Here is a 22,806-nt window from a genome sequence, read left to right as displayed (position 1 = left end):
TTTCTTAAACATGTAGGGTTACTGTAGGACCCAGCAATTCCACTTCTAGGAATATACCCAAGAGAAATGAAGACATATGTCCACATAAAAATTTGTACACAAATGTTCAATGAAGTATTATTTGTAGTAGCCAAAGAGTGGAAACAACCCAAATGTCCATCAGTGATGAATGGATAAACAAAACGTGGTGTATCCGTCTCACAGAATATTATTCAGCCGTAAAGAGGAATGAAGTGCTGACCTCTGCTGCAGCACGGACATGAATGAACATGGACGAACATTTAGCATGATGATAAATGAAAGAAGCCAGACCCACAGGGCCACATACTGTATGATTCCACATATATGAAAAGTCCAGAACAGGCAAATCCTTAGAGACAGAAAGTAGATTAGTGGCTTCCAGAAGCTAGGAGGAGGGAGGGATGGAAAGTGACTGCTAATGGGTACAGGGTTTGTTTTGGGGGCTAATGAAAATGTTCTAAACTTGATTGTGATGATGGTTGCACAACTCTGTGAATATACTAAGACCATCATGCACTTTAAATTGGTGAATTGTATGATGTGTGAATGATATCTTAATAAAACTTTCTTAAAGTTCAACATTAAAAGAAACTGTCCAATTAGAAAATAGGAAAAGACATGAATAGACACTTGAGCAAAGAGGATGTACACACAAAAGGGCATTCAATATCTTTTTGAAATGAAAATTAGAGAAATAAAAATTAAAACCACAATGAGGTATCACGCCACCTAGTGGAATGGCCAAGATAAAAAATAGTGACAACACCCAGCTGGCGAGGATGGGGAGAAATTGAATCACTCCTTCCTTCATCGCTGGTGGGACGTAAAGTGGTACAGCCACTCGGGAGAGCAGTTTGGCCCTTCCTTTGAAAATGAAGCGTAGACTTACCATGTGACCCGGCAGTTGCACTCTTGGGCATATATCCCAGGAAAAGGAAAACATATTTTCATGCAGAAGCATGTACATAAATGTTCCACGGCAGCTTTGTGCATAATGACTAAAACCCAGAAATTCCCAGGTGTCCTTCGGTGGGTGAATGACCAAGGAAACTATGGTACATCCAGACCATAGGTTACTACCCAGCACTTAAAAAGGAACGGGATATTGATTCACTCAATAACTTGGATGACCCTCAAGGAAATTATGCAGAGTAGGAAAAGCCCATCCCAAAGAATATGTACTGCGTGACTCCATTTACGACATTCAGTAATGTAATCGCAGAGATGGAGCAATTTGCTAAAAGCGCCATGCCTGGTGCTGGGGGTACCATGGAGAACAAAAGATACATACACAGTTCCTGCCTTGGCAGTTCATTTGTATTATTGAGTGATAAAATGGAATTTCTTAAAACAAAAAGTCTTCTAATGGCTTTCGGTTCTTCGTGGATAACTGATGTTGAGATTGTCAATGCTAGAAGCCAGGCCGGCGTGTGTAGACCCGGAGTCTCCACCGTGTCCCGATTCAGCCTTGATGCTGAGTCGTGAGGTGAAAAGTTTCCTTTTCTCTAGGCGGGGGCAGAGTCCCAGTGCTGTCACCTGTTGTCACCATGGGACATAGCAGCTGGGTCTGGCTGGTGCTTTTTCTCACCTCACTCTTTGAAAGCAGGATGGTTTAGACAGGGTCTGGTTTATTCCCAGCACGGTTTCTGCTGAGGAGGCTGGAAGCTGTACACAGTGGAGGAGTCTCTGCTCAAGGATTCAAAGGTGAGCAGAGAGAGCCAGCATCTCTGCTGGGAGGGCCCAGCCGGCAGCAGCTGACGCGGGGAGCTTGTCAGCTGAGCCCGCAGTGCTGTGAGGGGCACTGAAGCAGCATGAGGGAGAGGACTCTGGAAACCCATAGGCTTCTGAGAAAAATCTACAGAGAGATTTAGGAAATGCAAGAAAAATTTAGAGAATTTACGTGTATGCTCATTATAAATGCTCATATATGCTCATTATAAAAATCCCAGAAAAACGTAATTCAGGAAGTGAAATTCAGTCCACTCTGTATGTATGCATTGTCTTTTTTTAAATAATGGCTTTATTGAGATGTATTTATTCCATGTGTTCAGTATCATACAATTCACCCATTTAGAGTGTACGATTCAGTGGCTTTTGGTATATTCAGTTGTCTAGCCTTCACCAAGGTCAATCTGAGAACATTTTCAACACCTCAGAAAAGAAGCCCCGTGTTGCACAGTGTGAATGTACTTAATGCCACTAAACTGTACACTTAAAAATGGTTTAAATGCTAAACTTTATGTTTTTCGTAGTTTAGCACAATAAAAAGAAAGAAACTCCATCCCCTGTCCCCTGTCCCCTTTCCCCTCCAGCCCTCAGCAACCACGGATGTACTTTGTATCTCTGGAGATTTGGTTCACTCTTGATTCTGACACCAGGAGGCCCGGTCAGCCCAGCTGTCCTCCGCAGAGACTTCCCTGCGTGCGGGGCGCAGGGCTGGGCACAGTGAGACCCGTTCCTGTTCTCAGTCTCACCGTCTGAGAAGCCTTGGCTCACGTCACAGTGTGAGCACATATACCCTGCTTCCTGAGCCAAGAATCTGTGATTTGGACAGTACCTCCTGCGTGCGGCTTTCCTGTGGGAGAGGTCAGAGAACCAGCAAGGCTTTGAGGCAGAAAGTGGACCTGGAGCTGATCCCTCAAGGCAGGGAACGGGGAAGCTGGATCCTCCATGCAGGAGGAGACAGCACGAGCAAAGGCCCTGAGGCCAGCAATCCCAAGTCGAGGTCGGCGGGGTTGGCTCCTTCTGGAGACCAGAGAGAATCTGTTCAAGGCACTCTCCTGGCTTCTGGTGACAGCCAGTAATCCTTGGCTCGTAGCTGTATTCCAATGTCTGCCTCCACTCACATGGTCTTTTCCTCTCTGTGTCCGTGTCCCAGGTCTTTACTTGTCTTTTTTTAAAAAAATTAATTAATTTATTATTTATTTTTGGCTGTGTTGGGTCTTTGTTGCTGTGCACAGGCTTTCTCTAGTTGCGGCGAGCAGGGGCTACTCTTCATTGCAATGCACGGACTTCTCATTGTGGTGGCTTCTCTTGTTGGGGAGCACGGGCTCTAGGCTTCAGTTAGCTGTGACACGCAGGCTTCAGGAGTTGTGGCACACGGGCTTAGTTGCTCCGCGGCATGTGGGATCTTCCCGGACCAGGGCTCGTATCCGTGTCCCTTGCATTGGCAGGCGGATTCTTAACCACTGCGCCACTAGGGAAGTCCTACCTGTCTTCTTATAAGGACACCAATCATTGGATTTAGGGCCCACCCCGTGCATTCTGACCTTGTGTTAACTTAATTCCACCCGACAAGACCCTCTTTCCAAATAAGGTCCCATTTATAGGTACTTGGGGTTAGGATTGAAACGTATCTTTTTTGGGGACACAGTTCAACCCACAACATGTGGGTACTTTACTCTCCTTGTTATACAGCTGAAGAAACCGAGGCGCAGGGAGGATAAGCAATAATGTGCTGGAGACACGTTCACACTCAGGCTGTTTGGCCTGGTCGCCTGCATACGACCACCAGGCCAGCGCAGGACCCAGGGCGGTCCTGGAAGCTAAGCTCTACCACCACCCACTGGAACAAAGGATTGTCTGACTTTTACCGGTTTGCATTCACCTCTGCTCCAGAACAGTGTGAGGCTGCCCGTCGGGCCTCCCTCAAGTCCCAGGTGTCCCGTTGGGCCCCTGCAGGGAGGACCATGATGTATGCAGTGGGAGGCCTGAGACTCTAACCAGACACCCCTGGGGGCCTCGACTCCTCTGGAGTCTCCCTCCCAGACAGACTTTTAGCAGACATTTATTATCTCCCAAATCGCATGCCACACACTGTGCTGGGCACTGAGGGAGACTCAGATGTGGGCAAAGCCCTGGCCCTGGCATACAGGAGCTCCCCCCGGTGTGTCCTTGGTGTGCAGGGATGCTATTCGAGCAGGACGGGAAGGTACGAGCAGGGGGCTGGGGCAGAAGAGACCTGGTTACCAAGAAACAAACATGAGCCTTGACCATTGCTTGTGCTTTGACAGATCTACAGTTTTCACTGTAAAAATGTGATTGGGTCACTAGAAGTTTGCTTGGCCCCAGCTACAAAAATGAATGAGCCCTGGTCCCTGCACCCGAGGAGCGGACCAGAGTGGGGTAAACTAAGTCTAAAGGAGCTGCAGGCTTTATAGAAAGTGCCAGGGGCACAGGAGAGGGAGGGACTGACTATCTTAAGGGTTTAATCTGTGTCTGGAGAGGTCAGACCATATCTCAATGATGAAGCAAACCTGCTAATTGTTGAGCAGGCCCAGCATAGGAGGCTAGGCTTTTTGCGTGCATCATCAGTAATCCCCCTTGAAGGATTCTTGAGAAAGGTCCTTACATTCCCATTTTGCAGTTGGAGCGTTCTCTTGACCTCTCCCAACTACCGGAGATCTTTTGGCCAGTTTGCGCTGCTTCCTGCGGAGAGAGTGGGCGATGCACTAGTGTGCCACTAGGTGGCGCCATGGGCCGCCTCCTGGCCGTTAACTCATAGAGGGTGGTAATTCCATGCACGGATGTTTCTCAGACTCGTCCTTTACGGGGCATCTTCCCGGTACCTCCGAGTACTGTAATCTATCTAATATTTTTCTTTAAACTCCCTTTTAATTTTTTATATCTATCCTAATGAGATACCATGGTCTCTTTGCCATAAATAAATGATGAAGGTGATCTTTTAAAAAATCATGTTAACTGTGTAGAAGAGTGCAATAGTATTAGAAGGAAGGAATGTATTAAAATAAAGCTATTAGAACAAAACGTGTTGGTTCATGTGTCCCCCGTGACCATCTCTCAGATCACCAATGCAGCGGAAAGCTGTCCTAGGCTTTGAAAATAGGATAGCAGGCTGCTGTCACCTAGATGCACAAGTGTTTAGGGTTGGAAGGGCTCCTTCCCTTTGCAGGTGGAGGGGCTGAGGGGCTGAGAGGGGAAGGGGTGGACCCAGAGTCACACTTTTGATCCCAGGGTTGGAGCCAGGCCTGGAACCCGGGTCCTGCCTTCCCCCTCTGCCCCATGGACGCTAGAAGAACCTCAGGAAATTGGAACTGAAGTGTGATGCACACATATTTCCTGGCCCCTTGAGGCCCAAGAAAGTACACTGTGGGGTCCCACGTGCAGGGAGCATCACCTGTGGGGCCTATGGAGCCCTGGGATGGGAGACAGGAGGTGTGCGGATGGATGGCTGCTGAGAGCCCTGCTGAGCAGCTCACTCAGGTGGTCTGGGCCCCTTGCCCTGGGGCTCTGCAGCAGTGCACCGTGCGGTGCCACGCTTTCCTCTGGGCAGTCCACCCCAGCTTCAGGCACTGACTGTGGTGCCCCGGTGCCCTGCCCCTCTGAGCAGCCATATCCACCCTGGGACGGGCTCTTGGGCAAATGCTTTAATCCCTCTTCCTTGTCAAAGCTGAAAAATATTGGGGTCACCCTCACTCTTGGATTACATGTGCAGCCAAATCAAGTGAGGTTCTAACAGGCCCTGGGCTTCTTGGGGAGAATGCCAGTGGCCCCGGTCCAGCACCCCTGGACCAGTGAACCTCCTGGAGGCCACAGCAGAACAGGGAAATTGTCCTCCTGCTGGCCCCTCACAGCCCTCAGAATTGTCAAGTGGACATGACCTTGAAAGTTTAATTCAAGGCTTTTTTTTTTTTTTTTTTTTTTTTGACCACACTGTGCAGCTTGCGGGATATTAGTTCCCAGACCAGAGATTGCACCTGCGCCCTCAGCGGTGAAAGTGCCGAGTCCTAACCACCGGACCGCCAGGGAATTCCCTCAAGACGTTTTTAAATTCTGCTTTTACAATCTAGAGTCTTCTGTGTTATTTTGCTCAAAATGAGGAGTGTGTATTAGTTAAGGTAACACCATCTGCTATAATAGAAAGGCCCCTGAAATCTCAGTGGATTAACACCGCAGAAGTTCATTTCTCACCTCCCTGTGGTCCAGTGGGCAGCTGATGCGGCCGCAGCAGGCCAGGTGCTGCAGCAGGTACTGTGACCTACAGGGAGCACAGAGCAGACACGCCCTCCCCAGGGACCTTCCTTCCCTTTGACAGGGACACTCATCGAAGGCCTCTGTCATCTCTCCTCAGTATTGTACCTGGAAGGCTCGGTTCTTGTGTTTGAGGACATCTTCAGACTGATCGCATTCTACTGTGTCAGTAGGTGAGTAGCCCAGGCCCCCAGGAGGGCATCTGATGGCAATAGATGTCCATGCAAACTTGGGTGGGGACGGGGGTGTCACAGGGAAGCCCCCAGAGGGAAGTGTGCCGTCCACAGGGTGCAGAGAGGGAACAGTCCCCCGGCTTCACCCTGGTAACTGTGAAGGGGGGTGCTGGCTCTGCTGCTTGCTTGGACCGGCCGGTAAAGTCCCCTCCCTCACCACCACCTGCCCCCTGGGCTCACTGCCCGTCATATACCAGCTTCCTGTATTCCGGCTTCCAGGACAGCTTGGAGTCCCGTGCGGACCTGACCCGCCCCGTTGGAGGCGTTATAGAAGGAACTTCCTGTAGCAACAGCGGGAGGGCTGATACCCTCCCTCGGTGGGAGAGGGCTTGTGATTGTGAAGCAGCTGCTGGGTGAAGAGGGTGTCTGGTAACCACCCTCAGAGCTGCTCTATTTATTCAGAACTGGTCGCAGGTCAACACGAATTGAAAAATACATTTTGGTGCCAAAAACCGATGGCTTAAGCTACAGGGACTTAAGCAGAGCTGGGCAGGATGTCTTGGGGTCCAGGGCCCCAGGCTCACCTCCCCCTGCTTCAAAGAGACCATTCATGTTGCCTCCGGTGAAAGCCACACTCAACCCAGAACACCACCACTCCCATCTACCAGGACCCTCCAGGACCCTCCTGGACCCCGTGGGCAGAACAGGTGATGCTGATAATAAGCTGCCGCCTGTTGAGGGCTCTCCGGGTACCCAGCACGGTGCTAGAGTTCTATATCTATTATCTTTTTTTTTTTTTTTTTTTTTTTTTTTTGCGGTATGCGGGCCTCTCACTGCTGTGGCCTCTCCCGTTGCGGAGCACAGGCTCCGGACGCGCAGGCTCAGCGGCCATGGCTCACGGGCTCAGTTGCTCCGCGGCATGTGGGATCTTCCCGGACCGGGGCACGAACCCGTGTCCCCTGCATCGGCAGGCGGACTCTCAACCACTGCGCCACCAGGGAAGCCCCTATCCATTATCTTTTTCAATCTTGCAAATGATTCCACCCGGTAAGTGATCTTGTTGGTCCCATTTTACAGATGAGGAAGCCAAGACTGAGAGAAGTTGCTCAAGGTCACGTACCTGGTAAATGACAGCGTGGGGATTCAAAGTAGATAGAGCTCCAAGGTCCATGATCCTTTCTACAGCCGCCCCACTGTGTACGCTCCACGATGAGTCTGATGACCTAGCATGCCCTTCTAGGCCCACAGAGCAAAGCATCAGTGGCTCCGTGACCCTTTGTACGTTGTGACATGTCAAGCTCTCAGAGTCAGGCCCTTTCCTATTCCGAGAAGTTCTACCTTAGTAGAAGGCACTAGCCTAGTGTTTGGCCCATGCTAGGTGCTTCGAGTGAGTGGGTAAATGAATGAATGATGACATAATTGCAGAACCCAGAATTTGAGCTAATCTTAATCTCTCAACTACCTCTTTGGTGAAATGGGAACGATAATACCCATGCCATAGATGCTGGAGGAAGAAGTAAGAGAAAGGGACAGACAATCTGCATGTATAACAAGCCTCTCTGCAAACCAGGGTTTGGGAACCACTTCTAAGAAAATGATAGTAACAGCTTAGCTGGGGGGCTCCTAGGGGCACACTTGGAAAGGAGCATCCACGTGCAGGGTGCGCTAAAGGACCTGCCCCCAAGGAGGAAGCGACAAGGGAGTGCGGGTAGGACAGGGACCCGAGAGAAACCCAGCAAGGGTCCATTGCAGGGGCTGTCCCAGCCTCAGCCAGACCCCTCCAGCAGCTCGGGAACATAAAGCCACGGGGCTGGGCTTCTGTACCCCCAAGCCAGCACACCCAGGCATCTGTGGCTCTCTGTAGGGCCACTGGGGCGGGCAGTGAGGCTCCAGTGTGTCCGGACGAGCCTCTGAGGGTCACAGGTGCTGGCCCTCAGGAGCAAACCCCTCCAAGGCTGGGCTGTGGGTGCACGGAGCTGGTGAAAGGCATCCGGGAGGTCCGGGTGGGACCGTGGCAGGGACTGCTACAACCAGCTCTGTGGACCGGGTGTCTGCGTTGGGTCGGGCTTGTCCGGCACGCTGCCCACAGAGCTCTTTCTAACCCTGCACGGTGCTGCCGGGGAGGTGTTATCACCGCAGACCCACTTTGTGTGGCTCTCGACCCCGCCCCAGGTCGTGCCGAGGACCAGACACGAGATCCTTGCAAGGAGCTTATTCAGCAGAACGTCTGGCCCGGCATGAATCCTCCAGAAAGGATCAAGCGTACTCTTATCGCTGTTCTATCTGTAAACAGAGAAGCTGCGGCTGGAGTTGACCTGCCTCGGGTCACACAGCTCAGCTCTCCACCTAGAGGACGCCTGTGCTGCTTCCCCTCCAGCGACAGCTCCTTCCCTTCCCCGTGCAGGAGAGTCCAGGCCCTCTTTGTGGGAAGGGTGACACTGGGGGCCAGGCAGAGAAGGACAGGAAGAGAATTCAGCTAGAGGACACGGCACGGGCAAAGGCCTGGCAGCAGGCAAGCTTCGGGCAGCTTGGGAACGGCTTCCGGACGGAGAGCTGGCCACATGGATGGGAGGGTAAGGCCGGAAGGCCTGGAACGCCGTGCCCAGGAGCCGCGTGCGGGGACTCCCTCCCTTGGGTGCTGGGGGCTCGCTGCTGCCCACGGACGGATTGCACTCAAGCAGAGCCACGTGGCCGCAGCCGGCGGTGGGTGAAGCAAGGGGAGCACGGACACCAGCCAGGCGCCGCAGCCGTCCGGGCCCCAGCGGAGGACGTGTCTGCGGGGCAGGGGTGGGGAATCGAGCAGGGTGGGGGCAGTCACTGCAGGGAGGAGACGGGGCAGTAGGGGAAGCCTGGGGGAGACGTCCAGGCTCCTATCCTGGGTGCAGGAGCGCGAACCCACTTGGCCATTCCTGGAGCACTTCCTACACGCCAGGCACTCTGCTAAGCCTCTTTCAGGGGTGCTGAGGTCTGATCCTCAGCACAGCCTGGGGTCAGGAGTCAGTAGCCTTGTGAGATGGGTGCCATTCACCGAAATGAGGAAAGAAAGGAGGAGCCCCTTGGTGCCCCCTTGGCTGGGCACCCAGCGTCGCGACTAGGCTGCCACCGTCCTCCTGGCAGGAGGGGGAGGCGGGCTGGGCCTCTCCTCCTTTGAAGGAAGCTGTTGGCACTATGTCTGGAGCTGCCTTCCCAGCCACCTTGACCAGGAGCCACAGTCTTGCCTTTGGATGGTCTGGTGAGGGGATCAGAGGGAAGGAGCCTGACTGCACTGCTCGGAGGCCTTCCCGCAAGAAGCTCCCTTGACCCGAGCTCCCAGCAGGGGGAGGAAGGGAACAAGCTCCCACTAGGTGCTCCCCTGCTGTGCTGCATAGTTTCTGTCTTAACCCCGTAAGAGGGCATCCTGTCCACCGTCAGACCAAGAGAAGGAAATGGCACCCAGCCAGGAATGGCGGAGCTCGGGGGTTTACCAGGGCCTTCTATTCCAAAGTTCATGCTGGCTTTTCCTGTCTTTCTGCCTCTCCCTCACTTAAAAAAAAAATTAAAATCCTTTTAACTGAAAGGAAGTCACGCTTTTCCCTCCGCAGTGGTTGACTCTGAAAACCACAAAGGTCACCCAGGATCTGTAGGCCAACGGAGCCGTGGGGCATCGAGGGGCGCAGATATGGCTTCATAGGCCTGGGCCTTCCACGCTGGAAGCACTCCCCAGACCACCCCAAAGCTTTATAGGACCTTGGGTGGGGCGGGGGGAGCCACGCCCCTGAGGGCAAGAGAAAGCTAGCCTGTGTGAAAGAACTAATGAGATAACATGGGGCTTTTAATCTGTGGGTCACAGCCCACTAGGAGGTAACAGTGTATCGGTACGAAAATGTATTTGGCCTTTGTCCAGCTTCTGGACACAGAGCTCCTAACTCCCTGGAATTTCCTGAATGACAGGGGTGTCTTTTGTTATTCCTAATGAGCCTATGTACATATCTATGTACATATATATATATATATTATATCTGGAGAAGTGCTTAATTTCTATTTTTGCTTTGGGGGCCCTGATTCCCACACAAGGCTGTGGGCATCAGGATCTACTTGAGAGCTGTTTAAAAATGTGGATTCCTGGGCTTCCCTGGTGGCGCAGTGGTTGAGAGTCCGCCTGCCGATGCGGGGGATGTGGGTTCGTGCCCCGGTCCGCGAAGATCCCACGTGCCACGGAGCAGCTGGGCCCGTTGAGCCATGGCCGCTGAGCCTGTGCGTCCGGAGCCTGTGCTCCGCAACGGGAGAGGCCACAGCAGTGAGAGGCCCGCGTACCGCAAAAAAAAAAAAAAAAAGTGGATTCCTGACCCGCACTCAGACTCAACACTGAGAACCCCTGGGCATGGATCTGAGAATCCGCATCTTAGCAGCTCCCCGAGGAGCTGGTCCAGAATTCACTAATACAAAAGTATTAATGCCTGTCCATAGGGTTGCTGTGTTACAGTAGTAGTAATAATAATAACGTGATGTGATATAAGGCCCAAACTCAGTAACACCCAGCCTGATACTTGGCACCTAGTAGATGCTCAACGAACACCCTCATCCTGTGTATGCATTTCCTTGGATCAGAAGAGGTGGCCCCTGGATAAAGTGCTGAACTGGATGATGGAAGTGGGGTGGCAGACGTTAATGAAATTCTTGAACAGTACGGGGTTATGGAGAAGGAGGAGGTCCATGGTGCGGCCTTGAAGAATGTGTAGAATCTAAGTAGACATAGGTGGAAGGGACGACGGGGGCGTTCCCTCTATGCAGAGCTCAGAGGAGGGAGTGAGCAGGGGTCATTCACTGTAGGAAGATGACATTTTGGGAGGCAGCGAGGAGGCCCCGAGTGCAAGGGAAAGCTCTGTGGTGGGCAGCAGCCGGGGAGCAGGCTGGGGCAGGCCCTGGACGCCGGGGTCCCGGGCTGGGGTGTGATCGGCAGCCACCACTGCCGCATCTTGAGCAGTACACAGAGGAGGTGCGGAGGGGGTGTCAGAGATTGCTCTGGTGATCGGGGGGTCGGTGCCAGACGAGCCGAGCGAGTCTGCTGGCCATTTCAATATATGCAGTGGCCCAGGAACCTTTGGAAACCACAGTGACAGGCCAGACAGCCAAGCAGGTAGCCAGGCAACACCGGGATGAATTCTGCCACCTTTCAAACTTAGAGATTGGGGTAGTGGTGACCGGGCGGGGCCTGGGGTGGGATGGAGCACTTAGGGCCCATCCGGTCTGGGTGCAGGCCTGGCCTGGCCAGAAGGGCTGACAGGAGGCCCACAGACGGCCTCAGATGCTCAGAATCTCACAACTATGACAACGAAGCAAAGATCGACGGGCCACGCCCACCCCATTGACAATGGAGAAGCCAAAGGCCACGACCCAGGAACTCAAAAAAGGGTCCAGAATCTTCTCCCACCTTCCCCCATCCTGCCATTCCATAAGCAGAGTGTTTTCCCCCCCGTGAAAACACTACCCATGAAGGGGTGGGGGCACCCCGCAGAGCAGCACAGCCTGTACTGACGGGCAGAGGTGGTCTAGGAAGCTCCCCGGCAACCCGCATCCCAGGCGGCCTCTGCCCTGCTCTCCCCCAGTCCAGTTCCCGAAGTTTAGACGGGTCCATTCCGCAAACACTTTGAGCCTCTGTGGTGTGTGCTAAGGGCTCTGGGGGCGTCAGAGACGTGAAAAGCTGCCCGTCCCTTCCAGGAACTTCCAGGGCTCTCACATAGATCAAAGGGGAGGAGACGGAGGGTGCAGTACAGACAGTAAGACCATGAAGACCCCCGCGGACAGACGGCCATCACGCAAGGCTGTCAGTGGGCCTGGACGGATGGGATTTCAATGACTGGAATCAGGGTTTGGGGAGAAGGCTGACAGAGCTGGGGGTACGGCTGGAAAAGGGGGTCGGGGTCAGACTGTGACGGGCCTTGAATGCCGGGCTGAGACGTAGAACTGGGACCAGCCATCCTGGGGCCCCGCAGGGCCTCGCTCCCCTTCCTGCCCCGCGGAACAGCCCTGGGCTTGAAGTCAGGAGGCCTGGGGCTCAGCACACTCTGCCCTCCACCCACCGTGTGTCCAGGCCTGATCATCTTCCTTTCTCTCTCTGGGCCTCAGTTTCCCCCTCTGTACAAAAAAGGGGGAGGGTGTCCAGATCCCTTCTGGGAGATCGCTGAAAAGATCCGCATTCAGACCAAAGGCAGCAGATAGAGCTGGCTGACCGTGTCGTCAGGGGCGTCTGTCTGGCTGTGTGCTCGCCAGGGGGTACCTGGCTGTAGGTTCACCAGGGGAGTCTGGCTGCGCCCCCGTTGCACATCTCAGCGTGGAGCAGAGAGGGTCAGAGGACTGGAAGGGGTGGGCCACTCGCCTTACCCAGAATGGCACCTTTAGAAGAAGCTGCCTGGACTTCCAGGGCCAAGAAAACTAGGGATAAAGCCTCTCCCCCTCCCCCCTCCATGCCCAAGGAGGGTCTCAGCATCTCTGGGGCCAGTGCAGGCACAGGACCCGGATCTGACTGGTTGCTCCCTTAGCCTCAGGACTCCTCCCCTCGGCCCCAGGGAAGTTTCCAGTCTGTGTGGCAATCACAGCCGCCAGCGGGGTGGCCGGGGTTCTTCCTTTACGGGCTGAGGATTTGGGGGGGGTGGGGGCCGAGAATGGACACGCCCCTCCCCGGACTTGACCTCCGACCCCTCATGTCTCCACAGAGATTTACTCCCCTTTAAGCTGAGGCTGCCCCAGGCCATCCTTGAGGCGAGCAGCTTCACAGACCTCAAAACCATCTCCAACCTGGGCCTGGGTAAGTCCCCTCTGGGGTCAGGGGAGGTGGCTGGGCCTTAGGAAGTGGAGCCCCTGGATTGCCCCCTGCTGACCGCCTGTGCAGATGGACGGCCCCTCAGGCTGACCCCAAGCTGGATCCTGAGTCCCAGCTCCCACGGGACCACCTGCACCCCTGCCCCAGGTACCGAGCTCCTGTAGCAGGGAGATTCTCCCTCGTTCCGGAGTGGCGCCCTTAACAGCTGTCAGGAGGTCTGATGCACAGCCCCGCTGGGTCTGAGGGAGCTGGGTCTGCTCAGGACCCACACAGGCTGACCTGGTGGCAGGGCGTGGCCCGGGAGAAGCTGGACCAAACGCCAGGGGACTTCTCAGCGATGGCCAGGAACCTGGGTGCCAGCAGCTGCCACAGCCCTGGCCCCCAGCCCCGCCCTCGTCAGAAGGAAAAGCAGCGTGAACGTGACCGTGAGCTAGAGTGTGCCCCCCACTCCCTCGGCCTGCCCCTGCCCAACCACCTGATTCGGCACATGCACCCCGCCCCTTACCCTTCTGACCTTTTGAGGGATGAGGAGGGGAGAGTAAAAGACAAGAGCGTTTCTGATCCCACAGCCCTAACACGTAATAGTAAGAAGAGCTCATGTTTACTGGGCTCATGTGATGGGCTTCGCTGAGCCAGTGCCAACCTCTGACATGGCCTCGCCATGCTAACCCTCGGGGAGCCCAAGCTCACCAAGTCTGGAGCTGCCAGGAAGACAAGCCAGCCGCCTCTGCGGGCCCCCAATCCTAGGCAGAGGTCAGATCTCGTTATGAGCAAAGCAGTTAATAAGTCCTTATCGGCTTCCCTGGTGGCGCAGTGGTTGAGAATCCGCCTGCCGATGCAGGGGACACGGGTTCGTGCCCCGGTCCGGGAAGATCCCACATGCCGCAGGAGCGGCTGGGCCCGTGAGCCATGGCCGCTGCGCCTGCGCGTCCGGAGCCTGTGCTCCGCAATGGGAGAGGCCACAACAGTGAGAGGCCGACATACCGCAAAAAAAAAAAAAAAGTCCTTATCAAGACTAAACCACACAGGGAATTTAGCCAATATTTTATAGTAACTTTAAATCGAGTATCATCTATTAAAATTTTGAATCACTATATTGTGCACCTGAAACTAACATAATATTGTAAGTCAACTATACCTCGATTTTTTTATTAAAAAGTCTAAACCATACCCAGGAACCTGCACCGCACGTGGCTGAGCACAGCAGTACATTTTCACCAGTGCTGGCTGAATGGAGGAGAGGGTGATGGAGAGGGCAGGCCCAGGGTGTAGAGGAAGTTAGAGGCAGACCTGGGATCAGAGGCGATACCCCCCGGTTCCCAAGCCAGCCACTGTCCACCACCCTGAGAGGCCTCTAGACAACAATGCAAGAGATGCCACAGGCAGCTCATGGTCAAAGGCCAGGAAGTAGGAGGAGTCCAGGCCCTCGGATATCTGCATTTAATGCGCACTGACCTCTTTATCTGCGTTGATTCATCAGATCTTCAAACAACCCTGTAAAGCAGGTTCTGTTATTGTGATCCCCACTTTATGGCAGAAGAGACAGACACGAGGGGTTGAGTGACATGTCCAGTGCCACAGGGTCCATGGAGGGCTGGGCAGCTGGGCTCCAGCCCTCACCCACTCGCTTGTGCTGCCCCTTAACTCCTTATCCAGGCTCTCCTAGGTCCAGTTGACCCAGTTTATAAACTTCAGGGCCAGTTTTCAGTTGATATTGGGAATAAACACCGAACTTGGGCCCCAGATGTTATCGTTGTTGGGCTCTTACCCTTCCAGAAGCTTCATGTGGGACAGGTGAGAGTCTTGTAACTCATACGGTCCAAGTGGCACCCCTCCTAAGGTCTAAGACGGCACAGGTGATGCCCTCATTGCCGCGCCCTTGGCACTATCTTGTGCAAGCCTTGCATCCCCATTTTAAAGATAGAAAGTCAGTTCTTAGCACAGCTGAGAAACTTGTCCAAGATGCTCCAGGCAGGCAAGACAAAGTGTGCCAGTGGCTTCTGACTCCCGGCTCAGCCCCTCCACTGCCCCTCAGCTGCACCTCATGACCTCAGTTTTTTTGCAACGAGCAGTCAGCTGCCAGTTTTGAGGCCAAGTTGGGAGGGCAAGTGAGATGCATGAGCTCCATCCGGAGAGGCTTACCTCTGAGAGGAGGGTCGGTTAGCAGCCTCACTGTGGGTAGGTTGAGGCAGGCATCCCTAAAACCCACTGCCCTAGGGACCCGCAGTTGCCTCTCACCTGGGGGGGCGGGGGCGGGGCTGCCCCTAAGCCCTAGGACCGGCTGTATGAAAGACAAGCTGCTCCTCTGGGGAGAAGCACATTCCTTTCTGGAATAGACAAGCCCTTCTATTCTGGGTGAGCTTCACCTCGGGCATGTTGAGGAAATGAGAGGGGAGGTGCCCTCTGGTGGCAGTTGGCAGATTGTGTGTCAGCATTCACTTCCTTGGGAAGGGGATTTAAATGAAATCTGAGTGCATTGAAGCTTAGGAATCAGGGTTCTTTTTTTTTTTTTTTTAATTTTTTGACCATGCCACGCGGCATGTGGGATCTTAGTTCCCCGACCAGGGATGGAACCCGCACCCCCTGCATTGGAAGCACAGAGTCTTAACCACTGGACCTCCAGGGAAGTCCCAAGAACCAGAGGGTTCTGATCACTCCTGGTGTCCCCAAGGGCTGAAGGTCAGAAGCGAGGTTCACCAGAATAGGTTTTCCCTGGAGCCGAGGAACGGTTAACTTTTCAGTCCATCCCCAGAATGGATGGAGACCTGGAGCTGAAAGGGCACGTCCTGTCAGAGGCCAGAGGCCCTGGCTCTGGGATGTGCAGAACTCCCTGACCTTCACCTGTGTTGTGATGATACATGTGCAAAGAGCAGCACTTGCCAAGGGCCCAGACACACCAGGCATAGTGCCCAGCGCATCACATGTTGTCCTAGGCAAGGCACTCTTGTGACAGAGAAGTGAAACCCACTCAAACGAGCTTTTAGATAAAAGGGGGTTTAGTGAGGGGCTGCCGGGGAATCTCCGTGATAGGAGCAGAAGGTCAGCCTGGCTCTGCAGGCAGCAGACGCTTATCTCTGCACACAGCTCAGCCTCCTTAACCCCTGGTCCCCTCTCCCGGCCCTCCACCGGCCAGGCTCTGACTCCCGACCCACATCCCCACCTGGTGATCTCATAGCTGGAATAAGTTTATGAGGCATATGTGTTTTCTATCACTAGTGTCAGCAGTGGTTCTTTTTTCCGGCACTCTACTCTCTTTTTACAAAATGAATAGAATGTCATAAATATCCAAATCATTGCACAAGCCCAGCTGTTCAGACAGGTATGCTGTTGCTGAAACGGCGCTATTGACCTACAGGCTCAGCACCACGTGATCACCCAGAATGTTTGCTCGTGAGCTGATGTAAGACAGTCTGAGTTTGGCCTTGGAAAAGCCAACGTTCAAAAGGTCTATGTAGGCATAAGCTTGGGCCCACAAAACTAACATAGGGGCAGCTCAGCAGTAAACTACATGCAGTTGATTCTAAGTGCGAAAGGAATCCAGAGAAAGCAGTGATAGATAGGGGTCAGATTTGCAGAGGTTCTCAGACATATTTGTAGTATGTATATGTTTAATATTTTAAAAATATGTTTAGAAACAGCATATGTCCTGTAGTGCTTCCAAGTTTGCCTGTAACTTGCTTTTTCCTTTACATTATATAATGAGAATTTTCCTACTTATTAAAAATTCATTGAAAACTCCAGATTGAACGGCTGTCCAACAGCCCGTCTTTAGGATGCCACAAAAACATTCACCCACTGAGTTCCCCAGACTTTCTAGCTGTTTCCATGGCATCTGGAATACTTGGCCGCATTTACTCACCCCCTTTGTTCTCCCGGTAGCCCAGGGCTCCTCAAGCGTGAAACCTTTGTCACCTTTGCCTTCAGCATCTACAGCCCAGTACCTGGCCTGGCCCGGGACCTCTGAGGATTGTAGGAGCGGATGCCTGGCAGAAGATATCCCCAGCTGAGACACAGGAAGCCACAGGGCCAGCAAAACATCTGCCTCAGTCCGAGGGCAGCACAGAGGCAGGGAGGGCACAGGCCCTTAGGGGAACTGCAACCACTGAGCTGAGCTTGGCCCAGTGCCGGTGGGCACAGATGCCCACAGGCGGGCCAACCGCGAGGCTTGCATGACAGCGTTCCGCTTCTCCCCTGGCCTTGGCATTGTGTAGGCTGCAGAGAAAGTTACCTACTTCCTTGTTTTTAAGCATAAAGACCTGCACTGCCACTGAGTTCCCTAATAGGCCCTCAGACCCCAGGGTGCAGCCCCCCACCCCTCAGAGCGGCATTCGCTTTGGGGCCTCCGCCCTGCGAGGTACAACCACCAGGCCTATCTTAGGGGCAGGGGAGCGGTTCCTAATCACCCAGGCCCCGGGCCCATTTCCCCGAACCCCACTGTCTGTTCCACTCTTGTAGGAATACAAATCTGAGCGGTGGAAAATGTGTTCTTTTTTTCTGTGCGTGATGGACCCCCCTGCTCTCCTGAGGCGGGCACTCCAGCTGGTGGTGCATCACGTACGGAGCTCTTTGCCCTCCTTTTTTCCTCCCTCTTCTCACTTTCTCACTTCTTCTCTTCTTGTCTTTAGACCTCTTCCCATGGTTCAGGATGAAACCACCAGAGAAGTACAGTCCCAGGGTTGGTCTCTCCCGTCAGTGTGCACCGGGACGGGGGAGCCCAGGGGAGTGTAGGTGAGACCTGAATGTGTCAGGAAGGCTCCTCCAAACAGGTGACATTTGACCTGAGTGTTGGAGGATGTGTAGGAGTTTGCCAGGTGGAGAGGGTGGGAAAAACATTCCAAGCAGAGGGAACAACATTAGCCAAGACCTGAAGGTGTGGCAGCCCATGGCGTGTTCCGGAAGAAGTGAACAGCAGAGAGAGTGGGTGGAGACTCAGTAGGCGGCGCTGGAAGGGTGTACAGGGCCAGCTCCGCAGGCCTTGAGTGCCAGGCTAAGGGTTTGGAAGCGATTCTGGGCAAATAGCAATCAAGGGCCCACCGTATGCCCAGCATAGAGCCACAAGGAGTAGAATGGATTGGGGACGGGGTGGGGGCATGGAGGCAGCCTATGGCCACCATCTAGGTGAGAGGTAAGAGTGTCTGAGCATGGGTGGGCGGTTCTCTTGATCGTCTACCCCACAACTTGCATCTCCTCCCAAAGGAAGGGTCTTATGAGAACTCGGAGGTGAGCCTCGGGGGCCTCAGCTCACCCGTGGGGCTGCAGCCCAGTCACCTTAGCCTGGCCGCCTCCTGCTCCTTGCTAAGAAACCTTCCAAGGAGACCATGCGAAGTACCCAGGAGAATGGACCGGTCATGGAGGGGTCATCCCTGCCCAAGAAAATGAAGCACAGGGCCCAGGCAGCCCTCAGGAACAACCCACCTGGATCTAGGGAGAGCCTGGAGACGCACCCTCCCCCTCCAGGCTCTCCACGTCCTCAGGTGGTGGCCGGCATGGGCACAGAGCCTGGTGTGTCAGAAAGTCACACGAAAATTTGTCACCTTTGATGCTGTGGAGACAGCCGGCCACAGCACTTCCAGGCTTGGAAGTCTGTGCCCAGGACAGGGCTGAACCAGAGTCCCGCCGTGCTCCCCTGTGGATGTGCACGGCTCTCTTTCCGTCAGTTTCTCGGCAGCCCACCTTGATGGGGTTTCTGACCCCTTTGGCCAGCAAGGTGGCAAACACCCACAACCCCGAGAGCGCCCATGCCTCAGGGCGGGCACGCACACGCGCACACACGTGCACGGCTGCCCTTGGCCATCTTGCAACATCTCCCTTCTTTCGAAGTCAAGAGCCTGTTGTTTTCTTACCACATTCCCCTTTCTGCGTTGCTCACCACACCACTGCTCTCTCACGCCAGGAGAGCAACCAGGATGGGAAGTTTCGCAAGTTCCTATGAAGGGCGGCCCAGCACACGGCTTTATTTATTTATTATTATTTTTTCACATCTTTATTGGAGTGTAATTGCTTTACGACGGTGTGTTAGTTTCTGCTGTGTAACAAAGTGAATCAGCTATACATAGACATACATCCCCATATCCCCTCCCTCTTGCGTCTCCCTCCCACCCTCCCTATCCCACCCCTCTAGGGGGTCACAGAGCACCGAGCTGATCTCCCTGTGCCAGGCGGCTGCTTCCCACTAGCTATCTATTTTACGTTTGGTAGTGTATATACGTCCATGCCACTCTCAGCTTTAGAGCTAGTGTGACCTAGTTCAAATTCCAGCTCCTTCACTCACCAACCCGGTGACTGTTCATCTCCCTGGCTTTCTCATCTTCATTTGCCGTACGGTGACCACGTGAGGACTTACACCAGAGGTCTGTGGTCGGGGATTGGTGAGATGGTCCCTGTAGAGCAAGAAATCCACGACAGCCAGAACGCAATGCACGTTTGTTCCTGGTATTGTCTTTGATGCTGTTTTTGGTAATTTTCTTACTGATGGCTCCCTCCCAGAGGTAACGAGCCCTGGGTGAGAGGCTGGAGGCCTGGTGCAATCACTAGCAAGGAATTTGCACTATGGATCTCTAAAATGAACACGTGGAACAAGACCTGGGTTCCATACTCCTCCAAAAGGAGCTGCTTGAGTGAGCTTGCAGTGACCTGCCAGCCAGGTGACCTTGTTCTCAAAATGTGCTCCTGTGGCCTTTTGGGAGTATCCCGAGCTTTTGTCAGATTCTCCATAGAGCCTGGTACCGAGAGGTCAAGAACTCCTCTGAGCTAGTCAAGCCCCAGCGCCCTTTCAGCTTGGACGTCCCATGCCCATTACTCAGAGCAAGCCTGGCGCTGACCATCAGGGCAGGCCTGCTTTGGCGGCCACAGCTAAGGGCTGAGTCAAGAGCGAGGCATGTGCTGGGACTTAACTCAGCAGTGCAGGAGCTCCAGCTCTCTGAGCTGGGGGCACAGGGCAGCTTCCCGTTTTCACACTGAGATTGGCCAGAGGCAGAATCATTTTGCAGAGGGCAGGCATTCCCCCACTTGGGTGGTCAGGTCTGAGCTCACTGGCTGCAATCCATAGTTCATTCTTCCCGCTGTGACAACTGCAGTGGCCCAAACAGGCCCAAAGCAACTTCTCTGTCAGGACCCCATTCTAGGGATGACTAGATGGAGGCCTAGAAAGGTCCGGTGACCTGCCCCAGAGCACCCAGCCGGTCAGCATCAGGAGCTCCGGGCTTCTGTCCCCTCCATCCCCGTACGTACCTGCACCCCGGGGCATGGGTGCCACCCCCCCACCCCCGCCACCGTGGGGGTCTCACACTCCAGGGGACAGGACTGAAGCTGAGCCTGTCACCAGCGCCGCCCAGGCCCCAGCCCAGCACCGCAGAGGAGGATGGCGTGGGGCTTCCCCTCTCAAGGCAGGAAGTGGTGGGAGAGGTTTAAGAGAGTCCAAGAGGGGAAACCAACCCTCGGAGCGGTGAAGCAAGCACTGCACCGCCTTACCTCGCCCTGCCCCCTGCGCAACCCACAGACACTGCCCGGGCCGGGCTGCGGCCCAGCTTCAGGACTGACCGCCTCTCCCTCCCTCATCTCGACAGCCTTCTGGGACTCCTCGCTGAACCCCCGGCGAGGATGCGGGAGCCCAGCGGAGGCGCCGAGAGACCCAGCCCCGGGAGCGCCCCCCGCCTCCATGCTCAGGTCATCCGCCCATGATGAAAACTGCTCGTGTGAAATCGAGCTGTCCATAGGAAACGGCCGCCTGTGGTTTGTGAATCCAGTCTTCATCGAGGACTGCGGCAGCTCCCTGCCGGCTGACCAGCCGCCCCCGGGAAGCTGCCCCTCGCGCCCGTCGCCTCCCGCCTCCGACGCTGCCCCCCCCGCCTCCAGGTGGGCCCCGCGCCGCCCGGCTCCCCGTCCCCCGCCGCTCCCGCTCCACCCCCCCGCCCCCCCTCCGGCCTGCCCTCTGCCGGGCTCTCCCTCCACGGCTGCTCCCCCGCCTCCGCATCCTGAGGCCCTTCCTCCCTCACCTCCAGCATCTGCCCCCCGCCGGGCACCCCACACCCCAGGCCCCCCGGAGCTTCCAAGCCAGCCACCCATGACAGCCTGCGAGAGGCTCCCACGGCCCCTCGCAGGCCTGGGCCCCCTCAGGGAGGAAGAGATGAAGCCGGGGGCAGCCCCCAGCCCCTTGCAGGCCCCCGTCCCTCCCGTGCCCGCGAAGAAGAGCCTCCCCGCCGCCCCTCCCAGACGCCGCATCGTGGAGAAGGTCTCCCTGGAGGACCAGAGTGCAGGGAAGGAGGACAGGGGGGCAGCAGCAGAGGGGGACCCGGTGGGACCTTCCAGGGCATCCCCGCTCCGCCTGCCTCCCCAGGGGACCTCCGGCAGCCCTGGGGACAGGCCTCAGAGAACCACAGAGCAAGGCCAGGAAGCAGTGGCCAAAGCCGGCGATCTGGGCGGCATGCCAGAGCCTTTGAGGAAGATTCGACAAGCCCCAGTCCCACCTCCCAGGAAGAAACGGCTCTCCCGGCAGCTGGCCTCGGTCCTCCCAGTTCCCCTGGAGACGGCCGAGCCGTCCACGGACGGGGAGGCCCCCGAGAACCCCAGGCCCTGTCCACCTGGAGAAGGCCGAGGTCCTGCCCCCACTCAGAGCCCGCGTGCCCGGGCCGGCGCCCGGCCCCAGAGCACCCCGGAGTTCAAGGGCTCCCTGGCCTCCCTCTCGGACAGCTTGGGCGTGCCCGCCTCGGCCACAGACCAGGACTCGTACTCGACCAGCAGCACGGAGGAGGAGCTGGAGCAGTTCAGCAGCCCCGGCGTGAAGAAGAAGTCGTCAATGATCCTGGGCAGGGCCCGCCACCGCCTGAGCTTTGTGAGCTTCACCAGCGTCTTCAGTGCCTTCCTCTCCAACAACCGCAAGCTGTACAAGAGGGTGGTGGAGCTGGCCCAGGACAAGGCCTCGTACTTCGGCAACCTGGTGCAGGACTACAAAGTGTACAGCCTGGAGATGATGGCGCACCAGACCTCCAGCATGGAGATGCTGCAGGAGATCCGCACCATGATGACCCAGCTCAAGAGCTACCTGCTGCAGAGCACCGAGCTCAAGGTCCTGGTGGACCCCTCCCTGCACTCCGAGGAGGAGCTAGGTCGGTCCCCATCCTGGGCAGGGGCTGGGAGCGGGTGGGAGCCAGGGATAATCCCGGATGATCCTCCCTTTCTGTGAACTAACCCCTCTTCTGTTCTGTCTCTCCCTTCTGAGTTCGGCCCATGGGCCCAGTTAGATGGCCGAACCTCAAGCACCTGAGAGCTGGGCAGGGCCCCCACCCTCAGGATGCTCCTGGTTTTGTTAGGGAGACAAGTCACCAGGAGCGATGAGTGGCAAAAAAAAAAAAAAAAAAAAACCACTAACACGCATGGCTGCTGAGGGTCAGAGGCAGTCCCTGCCGGAGATCTGCTGGCTGCAGAGACGTAGAGACCCTAGAGGGCATGGACCCTCTTATTCTGTAGATGAGGAAAAAGGCCCGGGAAGGGGAACGGACTTGGCCAAGGTTACACGGGAGCCAGGGGCGGTGGGGAAGCTGACCACAGGTCCCTGCCTCCGGGTCACCACGCCTCTAGCTGCAGAGGCTCTGAGGACCTGGAAGGGTCGACAGGAGTGGGGTGACGGAGGCAAGGGCAGCCATGTGTCGTCCTGTTGAAGAGCCTGGAGAAGCAAAGGGGAAGAGGGAGGCGGCAGGATGAGGACCGAGACAGCCAGGACCAGCCCTAGACCCAGACTTGGGCCCACCCTAGGCGTGCATGGCAGGGAAGGGTCATCTTGGCCTCTACTGAGACTCAGCCATGGGGACATGGGCCCCTCCCTCA

The 22,806-nt window shown here is 55.4% G+C and overlaps 1 protein-coding gene across 2 annotated transcripts in view; it reads left to right on the top strand.

Moving 5' to 3' along the window:
* Window positions 1-22,806, top strand: part of RIN3 (Ras and Rab interactor 3) — a 122,626-nt gene that overhangs the window by 76,082 nt on the left and 23,738 nt on the right. For both annotated transcript variants that reach the window (XM_059056875.2, XM_067027870.1), the window contains exons 4-6: window positions 6,113-6,185; window positions 12,878-12,969; window positions 20,550-22,088. In XM_059056875.2, coding sequence (XP_058912858.1) covers window positions 6,113-6,185; window positions 12,878-12,969; window positions 20,550-22,088 — 1,704 coding nt within the window. The remainder of the gene's footprint in view (window positions 1-6,112; window positions 6,186-12,877; window positions 12,970-20,549; window positions 22,089-22,806) is intronic.

Source organism: Kogia breviceps, chromosome 3, assembly GCF_026419965.1.
Source record: "Kogia breviceps isolate mKogBre1 chromosome 3, mKogBre1 haplotype 1, whole genome shotgun sequence".
Taxonomy (NCBI): Eukaryota; Metazoa; Chordata; class Mammalia; order Artiodactyla; family Physeteridae; genus Kogia; species Kogia breviceps.
Note: the sequence above shows the minus strand (reverse complement) of the source record. Positions and strands in the feature narration are given on the sequence as shown.